The following is a 24,204-nucleotide window of genomic DNA, read 5'->3' as shown; positions in this document are numbered from 1 at the left end:
GCAGGCGGACTCCCAACCACCGCGCCACCAGGGAAGCCCGATTCTTCAGTTTTACTCTCATTTTCCTGTCTTTTTTCTACCCACTTTTTCTGCACGTTCCTCTTACTCATCTGTTTCTATTTCTTAACTTACCTACTTTTCCCAAATTAGATGTGTCTGTCTTTGTTTAGTTCTTTCTCTTTCAACTTCAAGTAACGCCAGTGAAACAGAGGAATATGGATGTCGTTATTGGTTTTCACCGTGTGGATATATGCCCGTTAGAACTCGGAAAACCATCTTAAATTTTGTTTCCTCCCAATCCCGCCTCTTCTTCATCCTTCCCCATTTCTGACTTCCTGTGGATTGAAAAGTGGGACTCTTCCTAGCCCGATTTCTGGCACAGATGCTTGTGGCCTGTGGGGTCTGGGAGCCCATCTGGCCTTGGACCTCTGAGGAGCAGGCGTTTTTTATGCTCCATGTGGGATTTGAGTGGCCATTAACCCTGCAGACCAGGATGCTGTGGGACTCCAGCACGGTTACGTTTGAAGATGATTCCAAGTGATGTGGAGCATTTGTTGTGCGTTTTCTTCTGTGTCCGTGTTTCTCTAATTTGAGTGTGCAACAGAATCCCCCCCGGGAGGGCATGTTAAAACACAGACTGCTGGGGCTTCCCTGGTGGCGCAGTGGTTGAGGGTCCGCCTGCCGATGCAGGGGACGCGGGTTCGTGCCCCGGTTCCGGGAAGATCCCACACGCCGCGGAGCGGCTGGGCCCGTGAGCCATGGCCGCTGGGCCTGCGCGTCCGGAGCCTGTGCTCCGCAGCGGGAGAGGCCACAACAGTGAGAGGCCCGCGTACCGCAAAACAAAACAAAACAAACAAAAAAACACAGACTGCTGGGCCGCACCCCGGAGTTGCTGATTTGGTGGATCTGGGGCACTTATTCCAGGAAGCACACTTTGAGAACCACTGTTTCTCATCTACCTGCATTTATGTCCCCAGCTAATTGAGGTCAGCAGTCTTAACCCCAGAACGCTGAGTGCCTGAAGGCTGGTGTGCTGGGCGGCACTAGACCAGTCCTGTCCAATGGAAACACCACGTGAGCCGCATATGTGAGAGAAAATTGTCTAGTAGCCACAGTAAAAAAAAGTCAAAATAAACAGGTGAAGTTAATTCAGGTAGTCTGTTTCAACCCAGTGAATCAAAAATATCATTTTAACGTGTAATCAGTGTAACAGACCATTGATGAGGTTTTTCACATCCTTATTTTCATACGAAGTCTGACTTCGTGTGTATGAATCCTACGTTTCCAGTACATCTCAGTTCAGACTAACAACATTTCGAATGCTTGGTGGCCACGTGGGGCCGGCTGGCGGCTGCTCTCCTTAAGCAGTGTAACTCTAGGACTTTCTCTTGCTCCTGGGAGACTCCCTCTTTCCTTTCTTAAAATGCGTTATTTTTAGGTATTTGTGAGAAAGTTTGTATTTCTTCAGCATCTTCCATGATACGGAGCACTTCCCGTGGAGTCACGAGCTCTGTAATCTCTATGTCTCGAGTGAGTTTCGATCTGTGTGGCTCATTAGTAACTATCCTAATGATGGGACGACAGTGGCCGAGCCCAGAGCTGGGGATTGGGATGATAGGCAAGTTTACATCGGTGTTCCTGGGGAAGGAAAGTTCTTTTCTCTAAGCTCTTCCTCAAAAAAAAAAAGATCAGGTTAAGGACTGATCAGTGACAGAATGAGGGTTGTTTTAGGGATGAAAGGTCAGGAAGAGAGAGCAGTGATTTTAGAAACAAAGTTAGATAATGGGGTAGAAGAAAATGAAACCAGAACAACAAGGTTCAGTACATGAAAGGTGGAGAGATATGTGTGTGTGTGTGTGTGTATATATATATATATATATATATATATGAAATCTCGTTATATATACACATATATGGACTATTTAAGTACAATTTGCTTTGTTCCCTCTATTTAACTACTACCACAAGGAATTCGGTTCCTTTAACTCATGGTTAATCGCCTGGTGATGAAAGAGAATAAGATGAGAACACCGACTTTTATGTGTTATTTTTCTCTTCTAACATGATGACATGAACTGTAAGTCAAAATAAGTCTATTATAGGATGTGCACAGGACCTCGGGAACTACTGAAATTAATGAGTGCCAAACCTCAGACCCTAGAAATTAGCCCTTTAAATGCACACATGAAGAAAGCAGAACTTTGAGTGAATCATCGGGGTCCTGCAATAAGGAGGTCGCAGTAAATGTCTGAGACCCACTGGCGTGCCACCCGGGTTCAGAGGAGAGTGGCTGCTCAGCTCTGCTACCTTCAGAAGGTGAGGACTTGTCTCTGAAGTGTTGGAGCTCTGTCCTTTCCATCCGTCTCTTTCAAATTGGCTAAAAACAAATACCGTGTTTAAGTAGAGTAGCATTAAAAATCGATGAAATCGTACATCCTGATACATGTGATAATGATAGTCTCTGTGCAGCCATGACATTTGAGTTTTGCTGAAGACTTTTATCCTGGACTACTATTCTGTTCCTTTCTCACTCTGTCTCATTTCAGCATGAGGTAACGCAGTGCGTACTTGAAACCATTTGAAGTGACTAAAGGGTTCCGAGCGGTGGTTACTTCAGAAAAATTGGCATTTCAGAGAGATGTGTTTTACGGGGGATTCTCCTGCCGCCGTGGCTCTAGACATTTTTCAGATGCAGCAAGCAATATGGGTGCTGCCATATTCCCCCCTCTAAGACCCTGTGGCGGTCTAGTGGAAGACCACTATGGAGATCAAACAGCTGATGGCTTAGCTGACCGGTACTTCTGTATGAATACAGCACGTGGCAGTTATTTTAAAAAACAGGACAGTTCTAGTTGGATCAGGCGTATCCCATTGAGTGAAATCAGACAGTATTTGAAGACATGGAAAAATAGAACATCAGAAGTCAGATTGCTAACCTGGGTTCTGATCTAACAAGCCACTTAATTTTCCCCAACTCTTGTTTTCCGACGCATATATGAATGGTTTGAATCTTGTGAGGTTCAACTCTTTTGGAGTCAGGAACCTCTTCTTAAGAAACTACTACACAGGGAAATTATTACAAGTCATTCAGGAGTTTCATGGGTCCCCTAAAGTCTAGGGGTCTCTAGACTTTTATTCGAACCCTGAATTAGTTAATCTCTCGCATTTTTTTCACCTTATGATTGGGAGAAGTCTGTGGGTGTGCTGTATGAACCTTTGTAGGCAGAAGCCTCTGATTCACAGATGGTGAACTTTTGGTGGATCGATGCTGTTCAGATCACACTTGCTCAACATCCTGGGATAAGTGCCAGAGGTAGGGTCTACTGATGACTAGAATTTCTGAAGAGGTGGCTGTGAAGCTGGGAAAGGAGCAGCTGGACTTGGCATTGTCAGACCCGGCTAATCTGGAAACTTCCTTAACCCATGTGGCCTCAGTTTCTCCTTTTGTATAAGGAAGGAAGAATATCTGTGGCATGTGAGTTTATGGGGCATTTAAATGAAATAACAGACCACGACTTAACAGAGGTAAGTCAACTGCTAGATGGCAGTGAGCCTGGAGAATGCTTATCCCGTGTTTACTTGTTGTTCAGACACTTCCCAGAGGGTTGTGTCTGGCAGACTATGGGTTCTTAGGAGGTGCAGACCCGGCAAGTCAGGGAAACTGCAGTGCCCTTGATGGGAACGGTCCCGTGGGACTGTGGGAACCTTTTCGTGTGTAACAGGAAACCGCGGTATCTGGGGAGGCCTCCTGAAAAGGGAGATGAACTTGAAAATCGCTCTTGCCAAGGGAGGAAGATGGGCTTAAACTTTTGGAAAATCGGAGGCACTCTTTGGACCTGTGCTCTCCAGAGGGCTAGACAAACATCAAAGGGAGTCTTTTGATGAAAAAACCTCCATCTGATACATTTAACATCTGGTCAGTGTTAGCATACAGTAACACCAGAATTCATTACTTAAAGAGATACTTGGGAAGCATTTCAGAACACTGCTTCATTTGTTCACTTTTTCTCATCATGTCACAGGCGGCCATAAGAGCTTCTTGAGAGAAGTGTGTATCATTTTTGTACAAACAGATCCAGCAGGTTTCCGTGGCAGTTTGGGTTGTCTGCAGACCTTCATCCCTGCTTCTGCAGTCTTCATTCTTCTTGCAGGGGTTGCGTCTAATGTCTTCGGTCTGGAAGGATGAAGTTCTTTTTCTCTCTTTGAAGTTTAATTTTAATTGTCTCTTTCTAAATTCTTATAATTTATGCATATTTTAAGCCATTGATGAAACTGCAGTCTTGTTCATGGCCGGTAAGTGGTTAATCTGTTTTGTTCTGCTTTTATTTTCAGATTGAAGAGTTTCGAAGGCTGAGGACACATGCAAAAGGGGCAGAGCTTGTGGAAGGCTGTGATGGGATTTTGGGAGACAACTTTAGACCCACTCAGCCACTCAGTGACAGAGTCATTAGAGCCGCGTTTCAGTAGCTGAAGAGAGCAGAAGCCGGTGCGTCTTCATCTGGGTATGTTCGGATTAAGCAAGGAAAATGAGGCACACACAGCTGAGCCTGTCACACCAAAGCGACTCTCATTGTCAACGCACTTCATTTAAATCTAGGACACATTCTCAAGCCCCATTAATCATGAGTCAGGTGGTTCGTACAAATTTCATGCCGTGTTGGACAGAAATCTACAGTCCTTATGTTTTCGAGCAGAGCAGCCTTTCATTCTGAGTTTTGCTCTAATATCGGCTTTCATAAGGGAAGGTGCCTGAGGCAGGGGAGCAGTGACATGCAAGTACCTCTTCGGTACTTTACTATGTTGTCGCACCCTTGAAACCGCAGCTGTCACCTCCTGTTGATGGGGGAGCGTAAGGGAAGGGACTGGGGGACCTGTTGAGCCTCAAAGTGGCCCTTGTTCGGTGCAGATTTGGTCGTCTTGCTTATCGGGGTGGGTAGGTGAGGGCAGATCTGGCACGAATGAAAACACTTGTCCTATGGAAGTGCTTTTATTCGATAGATCAAGAAGCCCTTGCTAATTATCTGAGTGTAGGAGTTTCTGTACTGATTAAAACCTAATCTGTACATTTTAATATATCGAATTCAGTGTTTGTATTCCTTACCCTTAAGGACTAACAAAGTAAAACATCACAAATATGGAAAAGACAAAATATACATAAATGCCTCTGTACTGGGTTACTTCTTCACCTTGTAGGTTGCCCAAGGGCGTGTACCTAGGTCAGTGTGTGTTGCTGGGAAACCACTGCTTCTCGTAAGAGGGAAGCATCTGTTGGAACAGCTTCCTAGGAGTCAGGTCAGAGCTCGGACTGTTTAATGGACCGTTACGAGTATGTACTCTCATCCCGTGTGAAGGGTACAATGGACCGGGGAGTCACAGAGGAACAGAAATCTCTGGCCTCAGGGAGCTCACAGTCTCACGAGCCAGACAGCTGATACAGGAATTTTAAAGGGTGACCCGTTGTCCATGTGTTTCCCTCTCCAGTTTTCTTGCCCCTCTATTAGTACTCTACAGATGCACCCAGTACTCCAGCCAATCTGTCTTTTCTCTTCTGTGAATGTGCTTTGCTCACCCAGTCCTTACCCCCTTTCCTTTTGCTGGTTGAAACCCTAGCCGACTAGAGGCCCAACTCGCATACCGTCCTCAGCAGGAATTCTCTCCTTGTCCCTTATATCGTACCTCTTGTTTCACATTTTTTCTTCCAATTAGCTATTCGTATATTTCTTATTTCCTGTGTCAGATTTCAAGCTTCTTAAGGGTTGAAACGTGTTGATTTTACTTTGAATCCATCATGGCACGTAACAAGAAATTCCTTAGAACTTATGTGTGTCCTGTATCAGCCAACTGTGTTCCAGTCCTTCGTTCCTTCTCAGTTTCTGTGTCAGCCAGTAGATGATGAGATGATGGGGATGATGATGATGAGGCCAGGCAAAGTCACCTGTGGTAGGAATGAGAAGGAACTTTCAGTAATTCATATATGTTAACAATGGAGAACATCCCAGAGGGCTTTAAGCTGAGCCTTATAACGGATGAACTAAAGAATTAAAATAATATTCAGTCAGAAATCATTATTGAGCACCTACTACGTGATTGGTTCTGTGTGTACAGAGATGAGAAGAACAGATGTGGTCTCTGCCCTCATAAAAGCTAGAGTCTAAGATGGGGAACCTGACAATGGAGAAACAAACACTTCTGGCACAGGGAGATCAGCTCCGTGCTTTGTGACCACCTAGAGGGGTGGGATAAGGAGGGTGGGAGGGAGACGCAAGAGGGAGGGGATATGGGGATATATGTATGCATATAGCTGATTCACTTTGTAATACAGCAGAAACTAACATATCACTGTAAAGCAATTATGCTCCAATAAAGATGTTAAAAAATACACAGTTAATAAATTCCATGAATGAAAAGAACCAAGAAATGGAGTGAAGGAGGTTTCAGATAGAGGGAATATCTTTTGCAGAGACCCCGAGGGCCCAGTCTCTGTGGAGGTGATAAAAATTTGATGCATTGATGCACCTGAAAGAAGCCTTGGGAGTCTGGGGTATGGAAATGAAAAGGGAAGGTCAGGCAGGACCCCATGACTTAGAGGGCCTCGGCAGCCGTGTTAAGACATCTTTATTTCATCGTCAGTGTGCTGAGATCTAAGCGTGCTCAGGGGAGTGGCCTTCTCAGGAGATCACAGTGGCTGGAGAACAAATGGATCAGATTATTGTGGGCCAGGCTGTGGCGGTGGAAGGATATTTTAGAGGTCCACTGGGTAGCCAAGGTGAAAGGCATGCAGGCATGGATACCAGCCTAGGAGCAGTGCAGATGGAGAGAAGCTGACATATGTGAAAGGGTCTTGGAAAGTGATATCTAGGGATAAATTGGATGAGGGTGGGGGGAGATGGAAATATCAAAGATAACATCCGGGGTTTGGGGCTTTAGAAACTGTGGCTAGAGTGCCATTGAGTGACAAGAGGGAAGCCGGAAGAGGCTCTGTCTGAGATGGAGAGCGGGAGGGGACTGAGAGAGGCTTGTCAGTCACAACAGTGGGCCTGGCGTGAAGGAAGCTGGAATTTCGAGAGCGGAGATCAGAAAAGGCGTTTGAACAGATGCGGGAGTCGTGGGCATAGAGATTTTATACGTACAAGTGTGTACGTATAATGTTCTCATGCTACATGGGGATGACCTCGGATGTTCATAAAATCTTACGGGATGCTTTATGACCAGTTAACCAAAGCACAGAGAAGTTAGGTCATCTGCTCAAAGCCATTGGGCAGCGGAACTGGAAGTTGGACCCAAGCAACCTGCCTGGGGGCCCCTTGTTGTAAGCACTGCAGGACAGAGGTCAGGGAGCGTCGCCACGCTGGCACTCAGGGTGGCAGGAGGACGAGGGAGGCGGTTGCTGTGAGCAGAAGTTGGGCATGAAGGGAGGGGGTGGAGATACCTTGTGGTGGCAGCTTCAGACAAGCGTGTCTAAGTTTAAGGTGTCCGATGTGTGTTTTGATTTGATCCATTTTTATATTACAATATGATTCCCACCTTAGCGTTGGCTAACATCTCTGTCATGTCCCATATATATCATTTCCTTTTTTGTGGTGGGAATGAGACTTTTTTTTTTTAAACAAAAGAAGTAGTAAAACTTTTCTGTATGTGTGTGTGTGGGGGGAATGAGCCAGTGGATGGGCAGGGCTGAAGGTGCTGTCTCTCGAGGGGCTAGTCCTAGCAGTGAAGTCCCTGAAAAGTTGCCAGGGGATGGGGCCCTCAGCACACGTGGAGACTGACTGTTGTTATGGGAACGGACACTTTGTGCTATCACAGGAAGGAAGGAGGTGGCGGTTTATAGACAGCGTTTCATGACTTGCTTTACTGTTTAAGGAGGGTTGGGTAGAAGCTAGAAGAGGTGAGCGCTGCCAGACAGCTGGGAGATGGGTGCAGAGTGAGGGTCCGGAGGGCTACGGGCACGACCCGGTTGGAGGGCCAGGCAGAGAGGGGCGGTGAGGTTGGTGAACGTGAATTTATGAATTTCCCCAGTGTAGGTTTGGTATACTCTCTTTGAATGTAGGTAACTATAAATGACGCTTTTTATGAAGTAAGATTATTGGCTTTAATTTTTGATCCATATCTGGTCCTACACCAGAATTGCCTGTCTCTAAATATCTAAGTAACCATCACTACTTTATCTCTCTCTCGCACGCGCGCACACACACACGCACACACACACACTCTTAAATGTTTATGAGAAGATCACGTATATCTCAGATACTTCATATTCATGGTACGATAGGAGGACAGTGTGTAATTTTCAGTCTTCGATTAATTGCAGTTTAGATATTTTAAGAGAGGATGGATTTATGTCCTTGTCTTGGTGGCTGAGATTACTAAAAGGAGGTCACTTTCCCCCAAATTCCTAAGAATGGTGCAGAAATTCTTTCAAAGGCGACTTCACTTCTGACCGTATCCTTTTATGAATACATTTTTGATCCTTTTATCTTGAAGTGTGTAATACAAATCTAGTCGTACTGCTACATAAAAATTATATCGGGAAATCAGATTTATGGATGTGTGCTTTTTATTTGATATTTAATAATGCCCTAAGGCAGGTAATTCAAATTTTTATTAAAGTGAAATGACTTGACAGTCAGACTTTGAATTTAATGCATGAATGTTTCATTTAAGCTCTTGGAACTGAAAAGGAAAAAAAACCTTTTTTTCTGATAGTTCTCTAAAAAATGTTCAAAATAATTCAGATTTATTTTAGCTACACTTTACTAAAATAACTTCAGTTTTTGGGCTTAAAATGACATTTATTTTTGCATGACATGTCTAGACATCTGGAGGGTTTTGATAACCAAGACTTATTACTCCCATGAATTATCTGTGACTTTTTGTATTACCATTTAGGAAGTATGAGCTATGGTTTTGGACTTGTTTAAAGAGTTAGCACATAAGTCACCCAGGTGCAGGGCTAGTTCAGATTTCTAGGAGCCAGTTTACCCACTGAACTTTCTTTACGCTGCAGGAGAACCAAATCTTAATAACAAACCAAAATAAAACCAAGCTTTATGTCCAGTTTCCTTGCTGCCCTTGGCATGATAATATTGGCGCTACCCTTCCAGTGAAATGATTATTTGCCTGTCTGTTTCATTAACTATTAACCAATTTTTAGAAAGCTGTGCTGACTGTTCAAAGATTTGCCTGCTTCCCCGTGACTCGAATATTCTTAAGCTGCACACATGTTTACAGTAACTGTAGTTAATTATAATTATTTGCTGTAAAAACCAACGCCACAGAGCTCTTTAAATACCTCCCTGTAAACAGGTAAATAAATAGCCTACATTTCTTGGCAACATTATTTCCAATTACATTAACAATTTATTTCTTTGTGAGATCTGTTATTTACATAAAACCGTGTTTCTTGAGTTGATTTAGCTTTAGAACAAAACAATATGATTAAACAGCATATATTTTAGCCGTAGAATTAATATAATTATGAATAAAAAATGTTTTCTCCAGAAAAAAAATGTAACCTCCCTTACCCTCCTTAAAAGGGGAAAATATGTGTGCTCCAAATAGATGAGGAGAAAAAAAAAAAAAAACCAGAAAAAAGGAAGAAGAAAAAAGAGGGTTATTAAACAAGTATCTGATCCCTGTGTCAAACTTACACTCGTATTTGGGCAAAGACCCGTTTTGGGTCTTTGAGTCACATTCAGACTGTACTGAACTCTTCCCCATGTATACTTTTGCAATTAATAATGTTCTCTTCTTAGCTTTAATAAATGCTATAGCTAACATCAATTTCATAGCAGCTTTCTTTTATAACCTAACAGAGTTGGAGGTTAAAAAAGACTAAGCCATTATGGAAAAGGAGGGGATTTGTGGGAAAGGGATAATGTCAACTCTGAATGACCAAGTAGGTAAAAGCTATTATCCTTTCAGGATAAATGGAAAGCTCAGAGCCGTATCTTCAGTCAACAGAACTTGGACTGACTTCACTCCAATAATTCAATATGATGCACAGCATTAGGGTGAGAAATGAAAGCTTGATGGTAGAGCTGTTTTCTATTTACTGTATCCTATAGAATTGCCCGAAAATGAATGGATTTCCTAAAGGTTCTCAGTATGATTTCAGGAAAAGGCCAAAATACCAAGGGTGGTCAACCCATCTGTTATGTTTTGATTCTGTGATACAAAAATTGTTCTTAACCCAAGAATGAAAAGTATCAAAGCTGTATAGACATTTCTTCGAGATTAGTAAAGAAGGAAAATAATCCCTGCTTCCGTATCTGTCCTTTGTTTCTTTTTTCACTATTAGAAAGGTTAATTTATTGTGGGTAAAAATTCCTGAATGATTTATTCCCCTCCCCACCCATGAATTTAAACAAAATTGTGTTTGGGAGGAAGGGAAGAGAACATCTTGCAGTCATGGGTCAGCTTTTATGTTGACCATTAATATATTATGATACCCTAAATATAGTAGTTTTCATGATTTTAAACTTCATATATTTTCCATAAGAAAATCACCGAGACCAGGTTATCTCCTCTAAACATGTAGTATTATGTCTTTTTCCTCATGGATGCTCATTTTTGGTAATTTCCTCAAGCCAATTTTTAAATTTTATTTTTCCAGTTTGAGACTTACTAAGAAAACATTGTTCACAAAGAAGCGTTCATTTCAGTTTCTTCCTCATTTACTGTCTGTCCTTTCCAGTTCCTCTTTTCCATGATGAAGTTCATAGAGACTTAGGAAAGCGGATTCATCATAGACCCAGGGAACTGTGAAAGCCCAGCACACAAAGGGACCTTCCTGGAGGCCACTTGCTGTTGGAGTCCGCGTGCCTCAGCCTGTGGCGCCTCCTCTCTTTGTAGGTGGATCATCTACACCCACAGCCTCTGTTACCACCAAAGGCAGATGACCCTCTCATTTATCTGCCGACACCAGGTCTCTCTGTTAAGTTCTAGAATCGGATGCCCAACCGTTTGCCTCACTTTTCTTTTGGATGCATCAGAGGCGTCTCACACTCAATACATAAAAGATTGAATATATGATCGTCCTTCGCAGACTTGGCTTTCTTCCAGTTTTCTTAGGAATTCAAGTCATACTTGACCCTTCTCACCTCACCTCACCTCACATTTCCAGTTTATCGTCCAGTTCACAGATTCGCCTTTGGATAGCTCCCAAATCCATCACAACCCATAAAGTTAGCATCAGCTCTCACCTGCGCTGTTGCAGGAACACCCTTCTCTCTTCTACATAGGATTGTGGAAGAAAGATTTGTAAAAATAAAAGACATGGGTGACAGCCCTCAAACTTGCGCGTCAACCCTGATTGACTGATACGAGCTGTCTAGAGTGTTGAGAAGGATTCTGCATCCATGGCTAAGTGCAGTGCGAAAGGGTGACAGGACTCACTGGCGACATCTGTCGCTGGGGGCTGGTGGCGGTATTGTAGTTCGTTAATCCCATCCACAGTGGAAGGTTGGGTGATTGGCATCTGACTTAAATGTCTCAGTTGTGAAGTTGCAGAGTCTTGAATGGGTTTTGGAAAATTGACCTGCGTTACATCTACTGATACGTAGCTGGATGTTAGCAGTTATCGAGGAAATACAGAAACATGATGAAAAGACTGAAGTCCCCTGATCAACCTTCTTTTTAATATTTTCATTTTCTTTTGTATTAGTTACTAATCGTAACTAAACATAGCAAATAGCTTACATATAAAACCTAGGAGATCTGAAATCTCAGCATAGAAATGAAATGGCATGAGGGTGATGGAAGGATCATGGCCTGAGAGTGGAGGAACTTGCCTGCTCCAGGCCCTTTGTTAGGAATGGAAGCCATCTCCTGAAGAAGGGAAAAGGGTTTGTTAAAGAAGAAACCAGGTAAGGGAAAAGTAGATACTGACATGCCACCCACAAGGGTGAGAAACAGTGTATTTTAAAGTATTAAAAAAAAGCCATACCAAAAAATTGTCAATTTAACTATATAGGTCTTAGAGATATTTATATGTTAGTACAAATAGATTTGCCATATTCTTTCAACTACTTCATTTTTTAAAAATTGAAGTATAGTTGATTTACAATGTTGTGTTAGTTTCAGGTGTACAGCAAAGTGATTCAGTTATACGTATATCTGTTCTTTTTCAGATTATTTTCACTTATAGGTTATTACAAAACTTTGAGTATAGTTCCCTGTGCTATACAGTAGGTCCTGTTGGTTAAGTATTTTATATATAATAGTGTTTATATCTTAATCCCAAACTTCTAATTTATTCCCCCCCCCTTCCCCTTTGGTAACCATAAATTTGTTTTCTATGTCTGTGGATCTACTTCTGTTTTGTAAATAAGTTCATTTGTATCATTTTTTTAGATTCCACATATAAGTGATATCATATGATATTTGTCTTTCTCTCTCTGACTTACTTTACTTAGTATGATAATCTCTAGGTCCATCCATATTGGTGCAAATGGCCTTATTTCCTTCCTTTTTATGGCTGAGTAATATTCCACTGTATACATAGACCACATCTTCTTTATGCATTCCTCTGTTGATGGACATTTGGGTTGCTTCCATGTCTTGGCTATTGTAAAGAGTGCTGCAATGAACATTGGGGTGCATGTATCTTTTCGAATTATAGTTTTCTCTGGATATATGCCCAGGAGTGGGATTGCTGGGTCATATGGTAGTTCTATTTGTAGTTTTTTAAGGCACCTCCATACTGTGGTCCGTAGTGGCTGCACCAATTTACATTCCCACCAACAGTGTGGGAGGGTTCCTTTTTCTCCACACCCTCTCCAGCATTTGTTATTTGTAGACTTTTTGATGATGACCATTCTGACTGGTATGATACTTCAGTTTTAATTAAACAAACATGCCAGTGAAAACTTGTTTTGGTAGCATACAAAGTTGAAATAGTCTAGACAATGCCCAATATCTTGGACAGAGTCTGAAATATTTGTTGGATAATATGGAGGTTTCTCCAATCAAGAAATTTGCCACTATGTAACACCATTCTCAAAGTAAATTAACTGTTCAAACAATAAAACCACGTTGGTTTTGGATGGGTCTGTTTTCTATCACAGTACTTCTTTAAATGCCTGCAAAATTTCTGAATTCTTATACTTTATACATAAAGGTCTTTAAGGCTTGTCTGCAGAAAATATTTTCAGACGCATCTTAGAAGCATGGAGTCGAGCTGGATCTCAAAAAGTTATTTAATCTAGTCTTCTGCCTGAAAAGGTCTTCAGCTAAATTATTATAGATGATTGGTCCCCACATCTAGAAACAAACAAGCAAACAAACCTTCATTGTATGAGGTACCTACTTCAGAGGTTCTCCTACTCCTGCATAATGCAAAAGGGAAAAAAAAAAAAAAAGAACCTCATGAAACACTCTCCTGGTAAAGTAAGAACTGAATTGGAACACCATTTTGATAGTAATATTTTTTATGGTTTGCCATAAATGAATATTTTTGATGAATGTAACCAGTTGTATTCCAAGTATTCCAAGATTTATGTTTTTCTTGTGTTTGCAGCGTGTGAGAGCTCCTGTAACCTTTTACAGTGCAGAGAAACTCACGTAATTATTCACAAATATGAGTGTTCATTCTGTTTTTAGTATGGGTACAGCCAGTGGTTCTCTAATGGTACCATTTCTTTCAAGAATGATTATATTTAGTGGGTCCCAGCAATTAAATCACTATAATGAGAAATAAAAGATTGTAAATAAGAATAACAATGTTATTAATCATCTAAATTAGTCACTTATGGCACATTCCTGGACCTGAAATATTTCCATAGGATATAATGCTAAAATCCACATTTACTTATAATTAGACATAATACAAAGCTTCTCTCGTTATAATAGTTGCCCAAATCCCACTTCAACTTAATTTCATTGACTTTGATTTCTGGACTGAAAGCATTAAGCTTGAACCTAGTGAAAAATGTATAATATGTGCATTCAATTAAGAAGTAATTAGATATTCAATCACCCTTACAGCACACTAGGGATTAGGGAAGGAGGAAGAAAAATGTGACGTGCTGTAGTGTATAACACAGTTTTGTTAATTAGTGTCCTGCTAATTGAGGTTGAGAAAGTGTCAGAATAGTGTAACATAGGTTTACTTGTGAAGAACTTTAAAAGCTAAGTTTAGTGTTTTATGATACTTTGATGCAGAGTTGTACAGAATATACCAAACAATCTGATGTGTCCTTGAGTTTCAGTTAAAGTTTACACATCCATTCTAAGTGACACATACTAGTGAGTGACAAAGGGGAAAGAACAGCTGCTTTTTTATGTTTCCGACCCTCTGCTATATTTTATCTCATTTAATCCTCAAAACGATCTTGTGAGGCATGTGCTTTTATTTCCATTTTAGAGATGGAGACCCTGAGGCTGAGAGGGGTTGAGTAACTTGTTCAGGGTCACAGTCAGTACAGGGCAAAGCCAGGGTTCACACCCAGGTAGGTTTCACTGCAAACCTTGAGCTCTTTTCACTACGCCTTTCAAATAACAAAGGGCAAATAATTATGAAGTCCTTGTATATCTTTGTCTCCTTATCTCTTTAGATAAGTTCCTGGGAATGAGATTTCTAGGGGAAAAGGACACCTGTGTTTTCATTTTTGGTATCACATTGCTAATAGTCTCCCTAAGGGTTAATGCTAATCTATGCTTGCACCATGGATTGAAGGTATTTTTGCCCTTTTTAAAATCAATCACTCTGTATACTTTCCACCTCTTTGTCATCTCCTTTTTACTCCTCACCTTCTCGAAATTTGTTCATCTCCGTTTACCTATTGAAATTTCTGCGGCAAGAGTAACCCCTTTGATTTCTCTGAATATGATACATACTCATGGCAGAAAATTCAAAACAGTACAGAACAAAATGAAGCAACAAGGATCTCTCAGACACTCCTCTCGGTGACAGTCACCATGAACACTGGGGTGAACGTGGAGGTCCCCCCATAGCTCAGTGGGGGATGGCTTAGGTTCCATTCTGACTCCACTGGTTGTTAGTTGTGTGACCTTGACAAAGTTCCTAATATCTCTAAGTCTCTTTTTTCATCACTTAAAAGAAGGCCATAGTAGTACCTACCTCATAGGGTGGTTGTGAAGATGCAGTGAAGTAATGCAATTAAAGTGCTTACCATGTTTTTGGTCCACAGTGTTAAGTATTTAATAAATGTTACCTTTATCATTATTTTTGTTCTTTTGATCTCTCTTTTTGCATATCTCTCATAAGCACAACTAGACACACATATAATGTTCCTCATGGGATTATATTATGCAGGATATTTTTCTGTCTGCTTGTTTGATGTATCTTTTCACGTCATTCAATAGATACATGTGTACATTTTAATGATTGTACATAAGTTGACTTTAATTATGTACCAAAGTGTATCGAGTGTTCCTCTATTATTGTACATTTTAGGTCATTTTCAGACTTTGCTATAATCAACAGTACTGTGGTTAACATGCATTTATTTCCTTAAAAACTTCTTAGTAGCGAGATTACTGGGTCAGAGAGTTTTCATTGTAATACTATATATGTGCAAATTGCTCTAAGAGTTGTATCCCTTTATGTTTCCACTGACCGTGTGTCCAAATACACATTTTTCTTCACCTTCACTGACATTGAGTATTTTCAAATTTCTTATCATTGCCAATCTGATTAGAAATGATTCTGTTGCATTTTGAATACTTGGTTTTAGCCTTGACTTTCCTGTTCTGTTCCATTAATCTGTCTGTTCATGAGCACCACCCACTGTGTTTGTGACATTGGTGTATATTTCAGTGTTTGGTAGGACAAGATCCCTTATTAATCTCTTCTGCAGAATTTTCTTCTTTCCATGTGTTTAATTCTTCCAGATAAGCGATAGGATCATTTTACCAGAAGGATTGAAGTAAAGAATAAAAGAGAGGGTGAGAAAAAGGGAATGAAAGAAAGAGAAAAAGGAAGAAAAAGAATCTTGCTAGAATTTTTGATTCGGATTGCCTTGAGTACTTAGAGTAATTTAAGGAGAATTGATATCTTTACAATGTTGAATCTTTCTATCAAGGATCAGTGCATAGGTCTATGCTTACTAAAGTTTTTTTTAATGTTCTTTAGATGCTGTATAGTTCTCTCCTCTGAATGAATTTGCTACAGGATGTGCATTTGGACTTTGGAGTCAGCCTGGGGTGTGGCTTGATTGGGAATATAGCACTTTCACCTCCTGCTCCATGGTTTGGGCAAATTATTGATATTCTTTCAGCCTCAGTTTCCTTGTCTGTGAAATAGGGATACTGAGAGTCATACCTCCTAGAGGTGTTGTGAGGATTAAACAAAATATGGTAAAATGCATAGCATTGAACAGATGTGAGCTATTACTATCACGATTGTTGTTTTGTACTCATCAATTTTGATCAGTGTCATTTTTCACTACATTTTTATATTGGTTAATATTTATTCAGTGAAAAAATAATTGCTTGGCTTTGTCCTTGGTTTTCTTATTTGACCTTTCATATAGTTCCCAGTGACATTTTAGTTGATTGTTTGTATTTTCTAAATAGACCCTGGTCACATCTGTAAATAATGACAATTTCAGCTTCTCCTTTCTAATTTTACTAGTTCTTATTTTATTGCACCCTCCAGAACTCCCAGAATAATGTTAACTAATTAGCAGTGATACCTGGTTTCCCTTTCTTATTTCGGATATGCCTGGATTTCTATGTCCGAATCCTGTGTTATGTTTCCCACCCTGTGTCCTTTAAATCTTCAAAAGCAGTTGACACTCTTGGCCTTCTCCTTCCTCGTTCTCCTTTTTCTGTTTATTTTCCTTCCTCCTGACCTGATACTGGTATTAGTGGGTGTGTTGAAAGAGAAGGTTCCTGTCTTACCCTTGCTTGTAAAGGAAGGACATTTATTTTTAACCTTCTGTTCAGTGTATGGCAGTATTCTGGGGACTGTGTGCAAATATACACATTATCAGCATAGACTCCCCTGAGGAGCTTATAGCCTGGTGTTGGGAGCGAATCAGGTAACCCAGCTAACTCCACATCCAAGCAGCATGAGAAAAAACTGCCCCGAGAGCATTCGGAAAGAGTTCTCACGTCTAGCATCTCGCTATTTCTTAAAAGACTCTTCTTTTGGAGATTTTACACTGGATTATCTTACTTAAAGAGGGACGTGGCAGTGGGTTATCAATTAGCTGAGCCAAAGTCACTGGAACTGAGGTCAGCCCTGTGACCTGCAGCAGCCTTTGTGAAGGACACGTGGGCACATGTGCTTTTTAAATTTTTGATAGCTTTGTAGGAAATTCTCCAATGGTGATTTGATTTGCACTCATCCCCAGGGGTCTCTTCACAGAAGATCATTTAAGGTTCAGAAATAGTCACATGAAAGATGGCATCTGTTATAATTATATTGAAATAGCTTTTGATTTAGAAGACTTCTTAGGATTATGGCCTTACTTCAAGGTCTCATTATGAACAATGATCACTGGACAATAGAACATTTCCTTTTATAGTTAAGCTTTCTTATTATTTATATATAGATAAATGGGTATTTGGGAGGAGGTCCCAAAGGGGAGAAAGTCAGCCTGATTACCTTTGTGTATTCCGAGTGTCATTTCTTTATCCAAATAATAGGAAATCTGGAGAGAGAGCAGAGAAATTTTAGGAGAGGACCAGCAACAAAATCATTCAAAACACTTTTTCAGAACTCAGGGACATAAATTTACAAATTGGAAAGACACACTGAATTTCCAGGGCAGTAGATCAAAATGCACCCACACCAAGGCACTATCATCGTGAAATTTCTGAACGTGGAGGGAGAAGTTACAGGGAGGAAAAAACAAGTCAGACTCAGAGAACCTGGAGTTTAAATATCAGTCTTCTCAACAGCAATACTGGAAGCTAAAAGCCAGGGAAGAATGACCTTCAGAATTCTGAGAGAAAGTTGGAGCCCACCTACAATTCCTCACCCAAACTTTCAATAGTCATGTTCAGATATCAAGGTCATTAAAAATTTATTTCCCAGGAAGCTACTGGAAGATGTGCTTCACCAAAATGGCATAAACCAAGAAAACAGATGTGGGATCCAGGAAACAGGAGAGCCGACAAAGGAGAAAGGCAAAGGAGATTCCCAGAATGATGGTGAAGTGAGGTAGCCAGCATAGAGGATGTGAGTCCAGATGTGAGCAGTTGAGAAGGTTCTAGAAGAGCTTCCTCCAGGAAGGCGAAGTTGATAGACTGCATGATATGTCTTAACTTCTTGAGAGGAGAGTCAGACAACTGTAGATAGTTTTGGATTGAGGATGTAGGTGGAAAAAACTCAAGATAATGATTCACTCCAGAGTAAACAAGTTGTGCAAGAAAGGAAAATTAATGATATATTAATACATGTAGTTCTGTTCTGAATAATATTTACATCATCACAATGATAGAAATCAAATACTGATCCAACCCAAATTATTATATAACTGTATTGGGAGGGTGGAGTGAAGGGAAGGGTTTACAGTTGTGTGTGTGTGTGTGTGTGTGTGTGTGTGTGTGTGTGTGTGTGTGTGTGTGTGTGTGTGTAGAGAGGTAGGGGCTGATAGGAGGAAAGAAGGTCAAATGACATTCTCCATAGGGAAAGTTGACAGACAATGCTAAAACTGAAAAGGAGTAATGCAATCATACTGATTAGCTCTATAGTATTAATAAAATAATCAGCTCAAAGAGTTGAGGACCAAAGTGGTGGCATATGGGACGGGAAACTGATAGTTTTCATAATACACCCTTTAGAACTACTTAACCTTTTCAACTACGTGCATGTATAATATTGATACAAATAAAAACGTTAATAAAAATGTTAAAAATTTAACTTTTTTTTTTTAAAGCTCTTTCTGTACTCAGCGTTTTTTTTTTTTAGATGTTGCGGGTAGGAGTTTATTAACTAATTAATTTATTTTTGCTATGTTGGGTCTTCGTTTCTGTGCGAGGGCTCTCTCTAGTTGTGGCAAGCGGGGGCCACTCTTCATCGTGGTGCGTGGACCTCTCACTATCGCAGCCTCTCTTGTTGCGGACAACAGGCTCCAGACGCGCAGCCTCAGTAGTTGTGGCTCACGGGCCTAGCCACTCCGCGGCATGTGGAATCCTCCCAGACCAGGGCTCGAACCCGTGTGCCCTGCATTAACAGGCAGACTCTCAACCACTGCGCCACCAGGGAAGTCCCAAAATTTAACTTTTTATACAAGTAAAAACGTTAAATAAATGACAGGAGCAATTGCTACTGTCATTTTGTTATACTTTTTAATGTATGTACGCACGCATGCGTGGGCACACACGCACGTACACAGACATACATATGTGCATTTTCTTGGAGTGTTTGCTTTGAGCCAAATGTTGTGTTGGGCCTTGGGAACACAGTGCAGATGAGATCAAGTATGATTCCATCCCACGAAAAATTTCTCTGAAGTGCTGAAAAGTAAATGTCAAACACATGCTGTAGAAAATAATAGGCCATACCGTAGTTCAGTTTTCATTTAGTGAGATGTCTGTAAAATCAACGAAATAGTCACCAGTCACTCAGTTATGTGCCCAGGAGGCACTGTTGTCACATTATATCTGTGTCGTATTCCATTCTCACACAAACCCTACAAAGTAGGTATTGCTATCTGGGGCTCAGAAGGGGCAAATAGATTGCCTAAAATCTTCCAGCCAGTTGGTGGCAGAGCTGGGATTTGAACTTGAGTCTTTCCGATTCCACATCCACACCCCCAGAGTGTGATCAATTGAACTCAGGGACATAAATTTTTTTTGTAATTTTTCCAGCTAATCTGGTATCATGCAGTGAATGAAATCAAGCATCCATCTCTTGTGTGTGCGGGGGGAGCTCATAGATCATCCTCAGAGTGCCTTGGCTTTGGGAGGTGACATTTTCTTTGTTTGAACAATGTAAAGGAGAAAAATTCAAGAAGCATAGGGCATTAACTTTAGTTTTCCTGTGAGGGAGATTTTAACAGTGAGCAACCTAAATTCCCCAGCAGAGTCCACACTCAGGTGAATTAGAATTCATTCTACATTTATTGAGAATCCTGTAAATCAAACCATTAGAGCTTTAAAATGAACAAGACACCTGAGCGCTTGTGCACCTGTTGCACTCTGGTTGTATGTTCAAAGTTAAAATGCTTTGGGTAAGACCTGACCTCATGTCATTAGAGTGACTGAATATTTACTTACCTATCTTTTGTCTAATTGACGTTTTAGACCATGGTAGCTTAACTTTTAGAGTAGTTGGGTAAAGCGTGATTGAATTACTTTCATAAACTTGGAGTCTCTGCCTCTAGACCAACCTTTCCCAAATGTGTCCCACAGAGCATTGGTCCATCAAGACGTTTGTGAAGTCAAGACGTGACTGTCCCGTACATTTGAAGAATCCTGAATATAATCTTCTTCTGCCGATTGACCGTGCACATTAGCATATTAGAGACTGGCATGGTTTTCTTTGAAAGAATCATATTTTACTCTATGTAATCAGAGTTTCCACAGTATTTTTTGAATACAGATTCATTTTTTCCACCCAACTTCTAGAGTTACGTGGAACACATCTTAGGAAATGGGGGACTCCAGGTATTTTCCTTTTACAAAAAATTCATCCGTGCCGACCTTTAGGCTCCTTTTAAAAGCTCTAAAATGCTGAGGCTTCACAATTTGGATCATCAGCCTGTTTTATGCCAGTCACTTTGATTTGTGAATGTGTTGGGTTATAGTTGTCAAATGCATACACAAACGATGTCCTACTTTACCTTTGAAATCACTTCTGTGAGGCATAATCTTAAAGATTTGGTCATGGTTCACTATCTTATTTGAAATTTTAGTTTGGAAATATGTACCCCAGCATTATTAATGTTTTCTAATAAATTGTTCCAGAAATTATATGTATTTATGTGAACATATGCATAGAGGTGTGGACATGTATATGTACATATGTACAAGCATATCCACCCACATACCATGTATGAACAATTTTAAAGTATTCCATTGTATCATAATTTATTTTTTATTTTTTTCACATCTTTATTGGAGTATAAATGCTTTACAGTGTTGTGTTCATTTCTACTGTACAACAGAATCAGCTATATGTACACATATATCCCTGCATCCCCTCCCTCTTGCGTCTCCCTCCCACCCTCCCTATCCCATCCCTCTAGGTCGTCACAAAACACCGAGCTGATCTCCATGTGCTATGTATCATAATTTATTAAGGAAGGAAATTATTTAGCTTTTTCTAGTTTTTTTTTTGCTTCAGTGAATATCCTTATACATAAAATCTTTGTATGATTAGGTGGTTATATCTCTATGATAAGTTCCAAGAAGTAGAATTCTGGGTGAAAAGTATATGCGCTCTAAATTTTAATAGGTATTTGTTGTCCAAAAGATTGGGCTTGTTTATTTTTAGCAACTGTATTAAAGTGTGTTCCCTCAGTCCCATCTCTGGCAGCACGAGTAGATGTATTGAACTGAAATCTTAGCTGATGTTGTTTTCTAAATGGCAAGACTATTAGTTCTCTCAAAATGTACGTTTCATGTGTTCTATACTTATTATTTCCTGATTTATTTAATAGAAATGTCACATTATTTGGGGACTAGGAAGCAGTGGTCTTTGTGCTCAAACAGTTACCATCTGCAGTTATTACACAGGAAATTAATGACAATAACTAAAAGCTTTGTTTTTATTTATTATTATGCATGACGTGTAAATTTTTTGTTTAGAAAACAGTTCAAGTGTTCGTTTATTTATTTTGGTTGAAAATACATGTCTCTATGAAATTTTGCATTAATAGATTCTGCCAGAGAAATAAAATTATGGTAGACTTTGTGGAAAAATTGCAGAGATGACAAGCTTGAGCACGAAGATATTTTTGAAATTTCCACATTTTCTTATGAAACTTCTCGTTTTTGCTGTCTCGTTGAACTGTAGAAAGACTTTCCAGTCTGCCTTGGAGGAATGTCAGTAACATAATTGGTTCCTTCTCTTTGCCTTAAAGGAGGAAGACAGTGGTCCTATAGTGCCCATGGGTGAGAAACGGAAACTTTGAGCCGCAGCTTCGGTTTATCCTCAAAGCCTGCATTGTTTGTCTTCTTCTAATCGAGCTTTAATGGACATCTGTGACAGCTGCCTGTACACATGCTCTAATGAAATATTAGAAATGGCTGTAAATTCAAAAGAAACCCCATATTATGTATCCGCATCACTGCTGCTAGTATTCATATTTTTGCACATACTGTTTATTGCTTATGTGTAGAAGAAATGAAACTAGTTTTCAGAGTTATTATTAATATGACTATATATCATGTATTAATACTGAGGAAAAATACATTTCCAGCGTTCGCAGTCCTTCATTTCCTGTCTCCAACAGAAAATTCACTCATTCAGAAAATAATGTAATTCTTGATAATAAAAAGAGAGTTTTGATCAAGAACAGCATATACAGCTCCAAAATGGAATGTGAAGGATTAGTAAAAAACACATCTCATGTTACTTTGCAACCCTCATACCACGGTTAATGTCAGGGTGATTTGTTATAAAACACGATTTTGGAGTTAATGTAAGAACATAATACTCACTTTATATATTACTTTCTTAGTTAAAGGATTTAATTGATTATACGAATCTAATCATACTTATTTGACATATTAGAAGCTGAGGTTTCTAGGAATTTGAGAAAGGTATAAGAAATAAATAGGCTAAAGAGAAAGTGGATACTTTATTTTATAGCTTTATTTTCCATGATAGAAACATAAATTTAACAGTATCCTATAATAATTTAGTGTTGTACATTTTGTAAGACTTTAAAATATTTTATTTTATAGGTTTCACTTTGGCATATTGAGATCTTTGTTTTGAAGATGAATCATATCCTTATTTTAATTAATTTTAAGTGCTACTGGCCAATTAGAATGTGATAGAATGAGATAATTTATGTAAAGCAGTAGAGTGCCTGGCACAAAGCAAGTACTTAATAAATGTTATTAGTTGTTGTTATAATTATTGTTGTAAAACTAATGACTTCAGTAACGTGTTGCACTCGATTTTGAGGGATTTTGTGATGCAGAATATCTAAGTTAGAAATAGAAAATAATACAGATGGAATAATTATGTGTTGAGAGATTTTAAATGTGTTGGGTAAAGGCTGTAATAATGAAAAGCATTAAATGCAAATAAAAAAAATCTTACTAAGTATCCCTGAAAACAGAAGCTAAGAAGGTTCACGGTGGAGCCTTGGGCAGAGAGAGAAAGGACCAGAGCTGCCCCAGAGAGAGGAAGCGGAGGCGGATGAAGGGTCAGCATCTAACAAAGCCCTGGACCACATGAGGGCGGCATCAGGCAGAGCCTCTGAGAGGTAAAGGCAGTCCCAGGATTTTCCCTTCTTTAGTTTCTTGTATACAAAAATGAAGAAATGGCAAAGCATGGCTACAAAAACTTGGCATATTTAAATACGTATCTTATAGACTAAAACTGATGCCACGTACTTGCCAGACATTGGCTGCAGGTGTGGCCTCATTTGCAGTTAACATCAAAAGACAAAATCAAAACCCTGTCATGAGTGAGAGGCCAACAGGGCTGCTGGCACTCCTCTGCTAGACCCTGCGTTCAGGCCCTGGGGCTAAACAGTACATGGGCACCCAGTGTCACTGATCCTGATCTGGTTGGCACTGAGCAGCTGGGGACCGTTCTTGGACTTAACTTCTGATGCTTCCTGCAGTCTCCAATCACTTGTCCCTGAAAAATACAAAATAAGCATAACAACAAAAACTAATTCAAATGACTCTCAGGGTAATATCTTGTTGCCCATATTTCCCCTCCAAAATATCTTTTTTAATTGAAGGAATCAAATTTATTTACTGGGTATTTTCTGATTCAAAAGAGTGAAATGAACTACTTGGTTCAGCTTGTGGTGTTCATTGGTGAGATTGTGTGGAAGCTTATACTCTTTAATGTGGGAAACCCCTTCATTCCACCATTAGGTGCCTCAGACCCAGATTAGGAATGCTGCTTGTAGTGATGCTGTTGTGGGAATGAAGTTGAAAGAGTAATTTGTCAATAACAAAAGTGTAAATGACTGGTCAGAAATCTATCTAGTTTTGATGGTGGCATGGGAAAGAAAAGTACGGGATGGACCTGGAAATTGGGGAAGAAGCTTCCCAAAGCAGAAGTGTGTGTATGGGGTAGTTAACTAGGGATAAGGGACA

At 40.0% G+C, this 24,204-nt stretch overlaps 1 protein-coding gene across 3 annotated transcripts in view; it reads left to right on the top strand.

Annotated features, from left to right (window-relative positions):
• CA8 (carbonic anhydrase 8 (inactive)) overlaps positions 1 to 22,706 on the top strand; it is a 210,899-nt gene extending 188,193 nt beyond the window's left edge. For all 3 annotated transcript variants that reach the window (XM_024742665.1, XM_024742664.1, XM_024742663.1), the window contains 2 exons: positions 4,333 to 4,502; positions 21,999 to 22,706. In XM_024742665.1, coding sequence (XP_024598433.1) covers positions 4,333 to 4,467 — 135 coding nt within the window. In that variant the 3' untranslated portion in view covers positions 4,468 to 4,502; positions 21,999 to 22,706. The remainder of the gene's footprint in view (positions 1 to 4,332; positions 4,503 to 21,998) is intronic.
• Positions 22,707 to 24,204: the final 1,498 nt, after the last annotated feature.

The sequence above is a fragment of the Neophocaena asiaeorientalis genome, unplaced genomic scaffold (assembly GCF_003031525.2).
Source record: "Neophocaena asiaeorientalis asiaeorientalis breed wild unplaced genomic scaffold, Neophocaena_asiaeorientalis_V1.1 scaffold226, whole genome shotgun sequence".
Lineage (NCBI taxonomy): Eukaryota > Metazoa > Chordata > Mammalia > Artiodactyla > Phocoenidae > Neophocaena > Neophocaena asiaeorientalis.
This window is presented reverse-complemented; position numbering and strand designations above follow the sequence as displayed.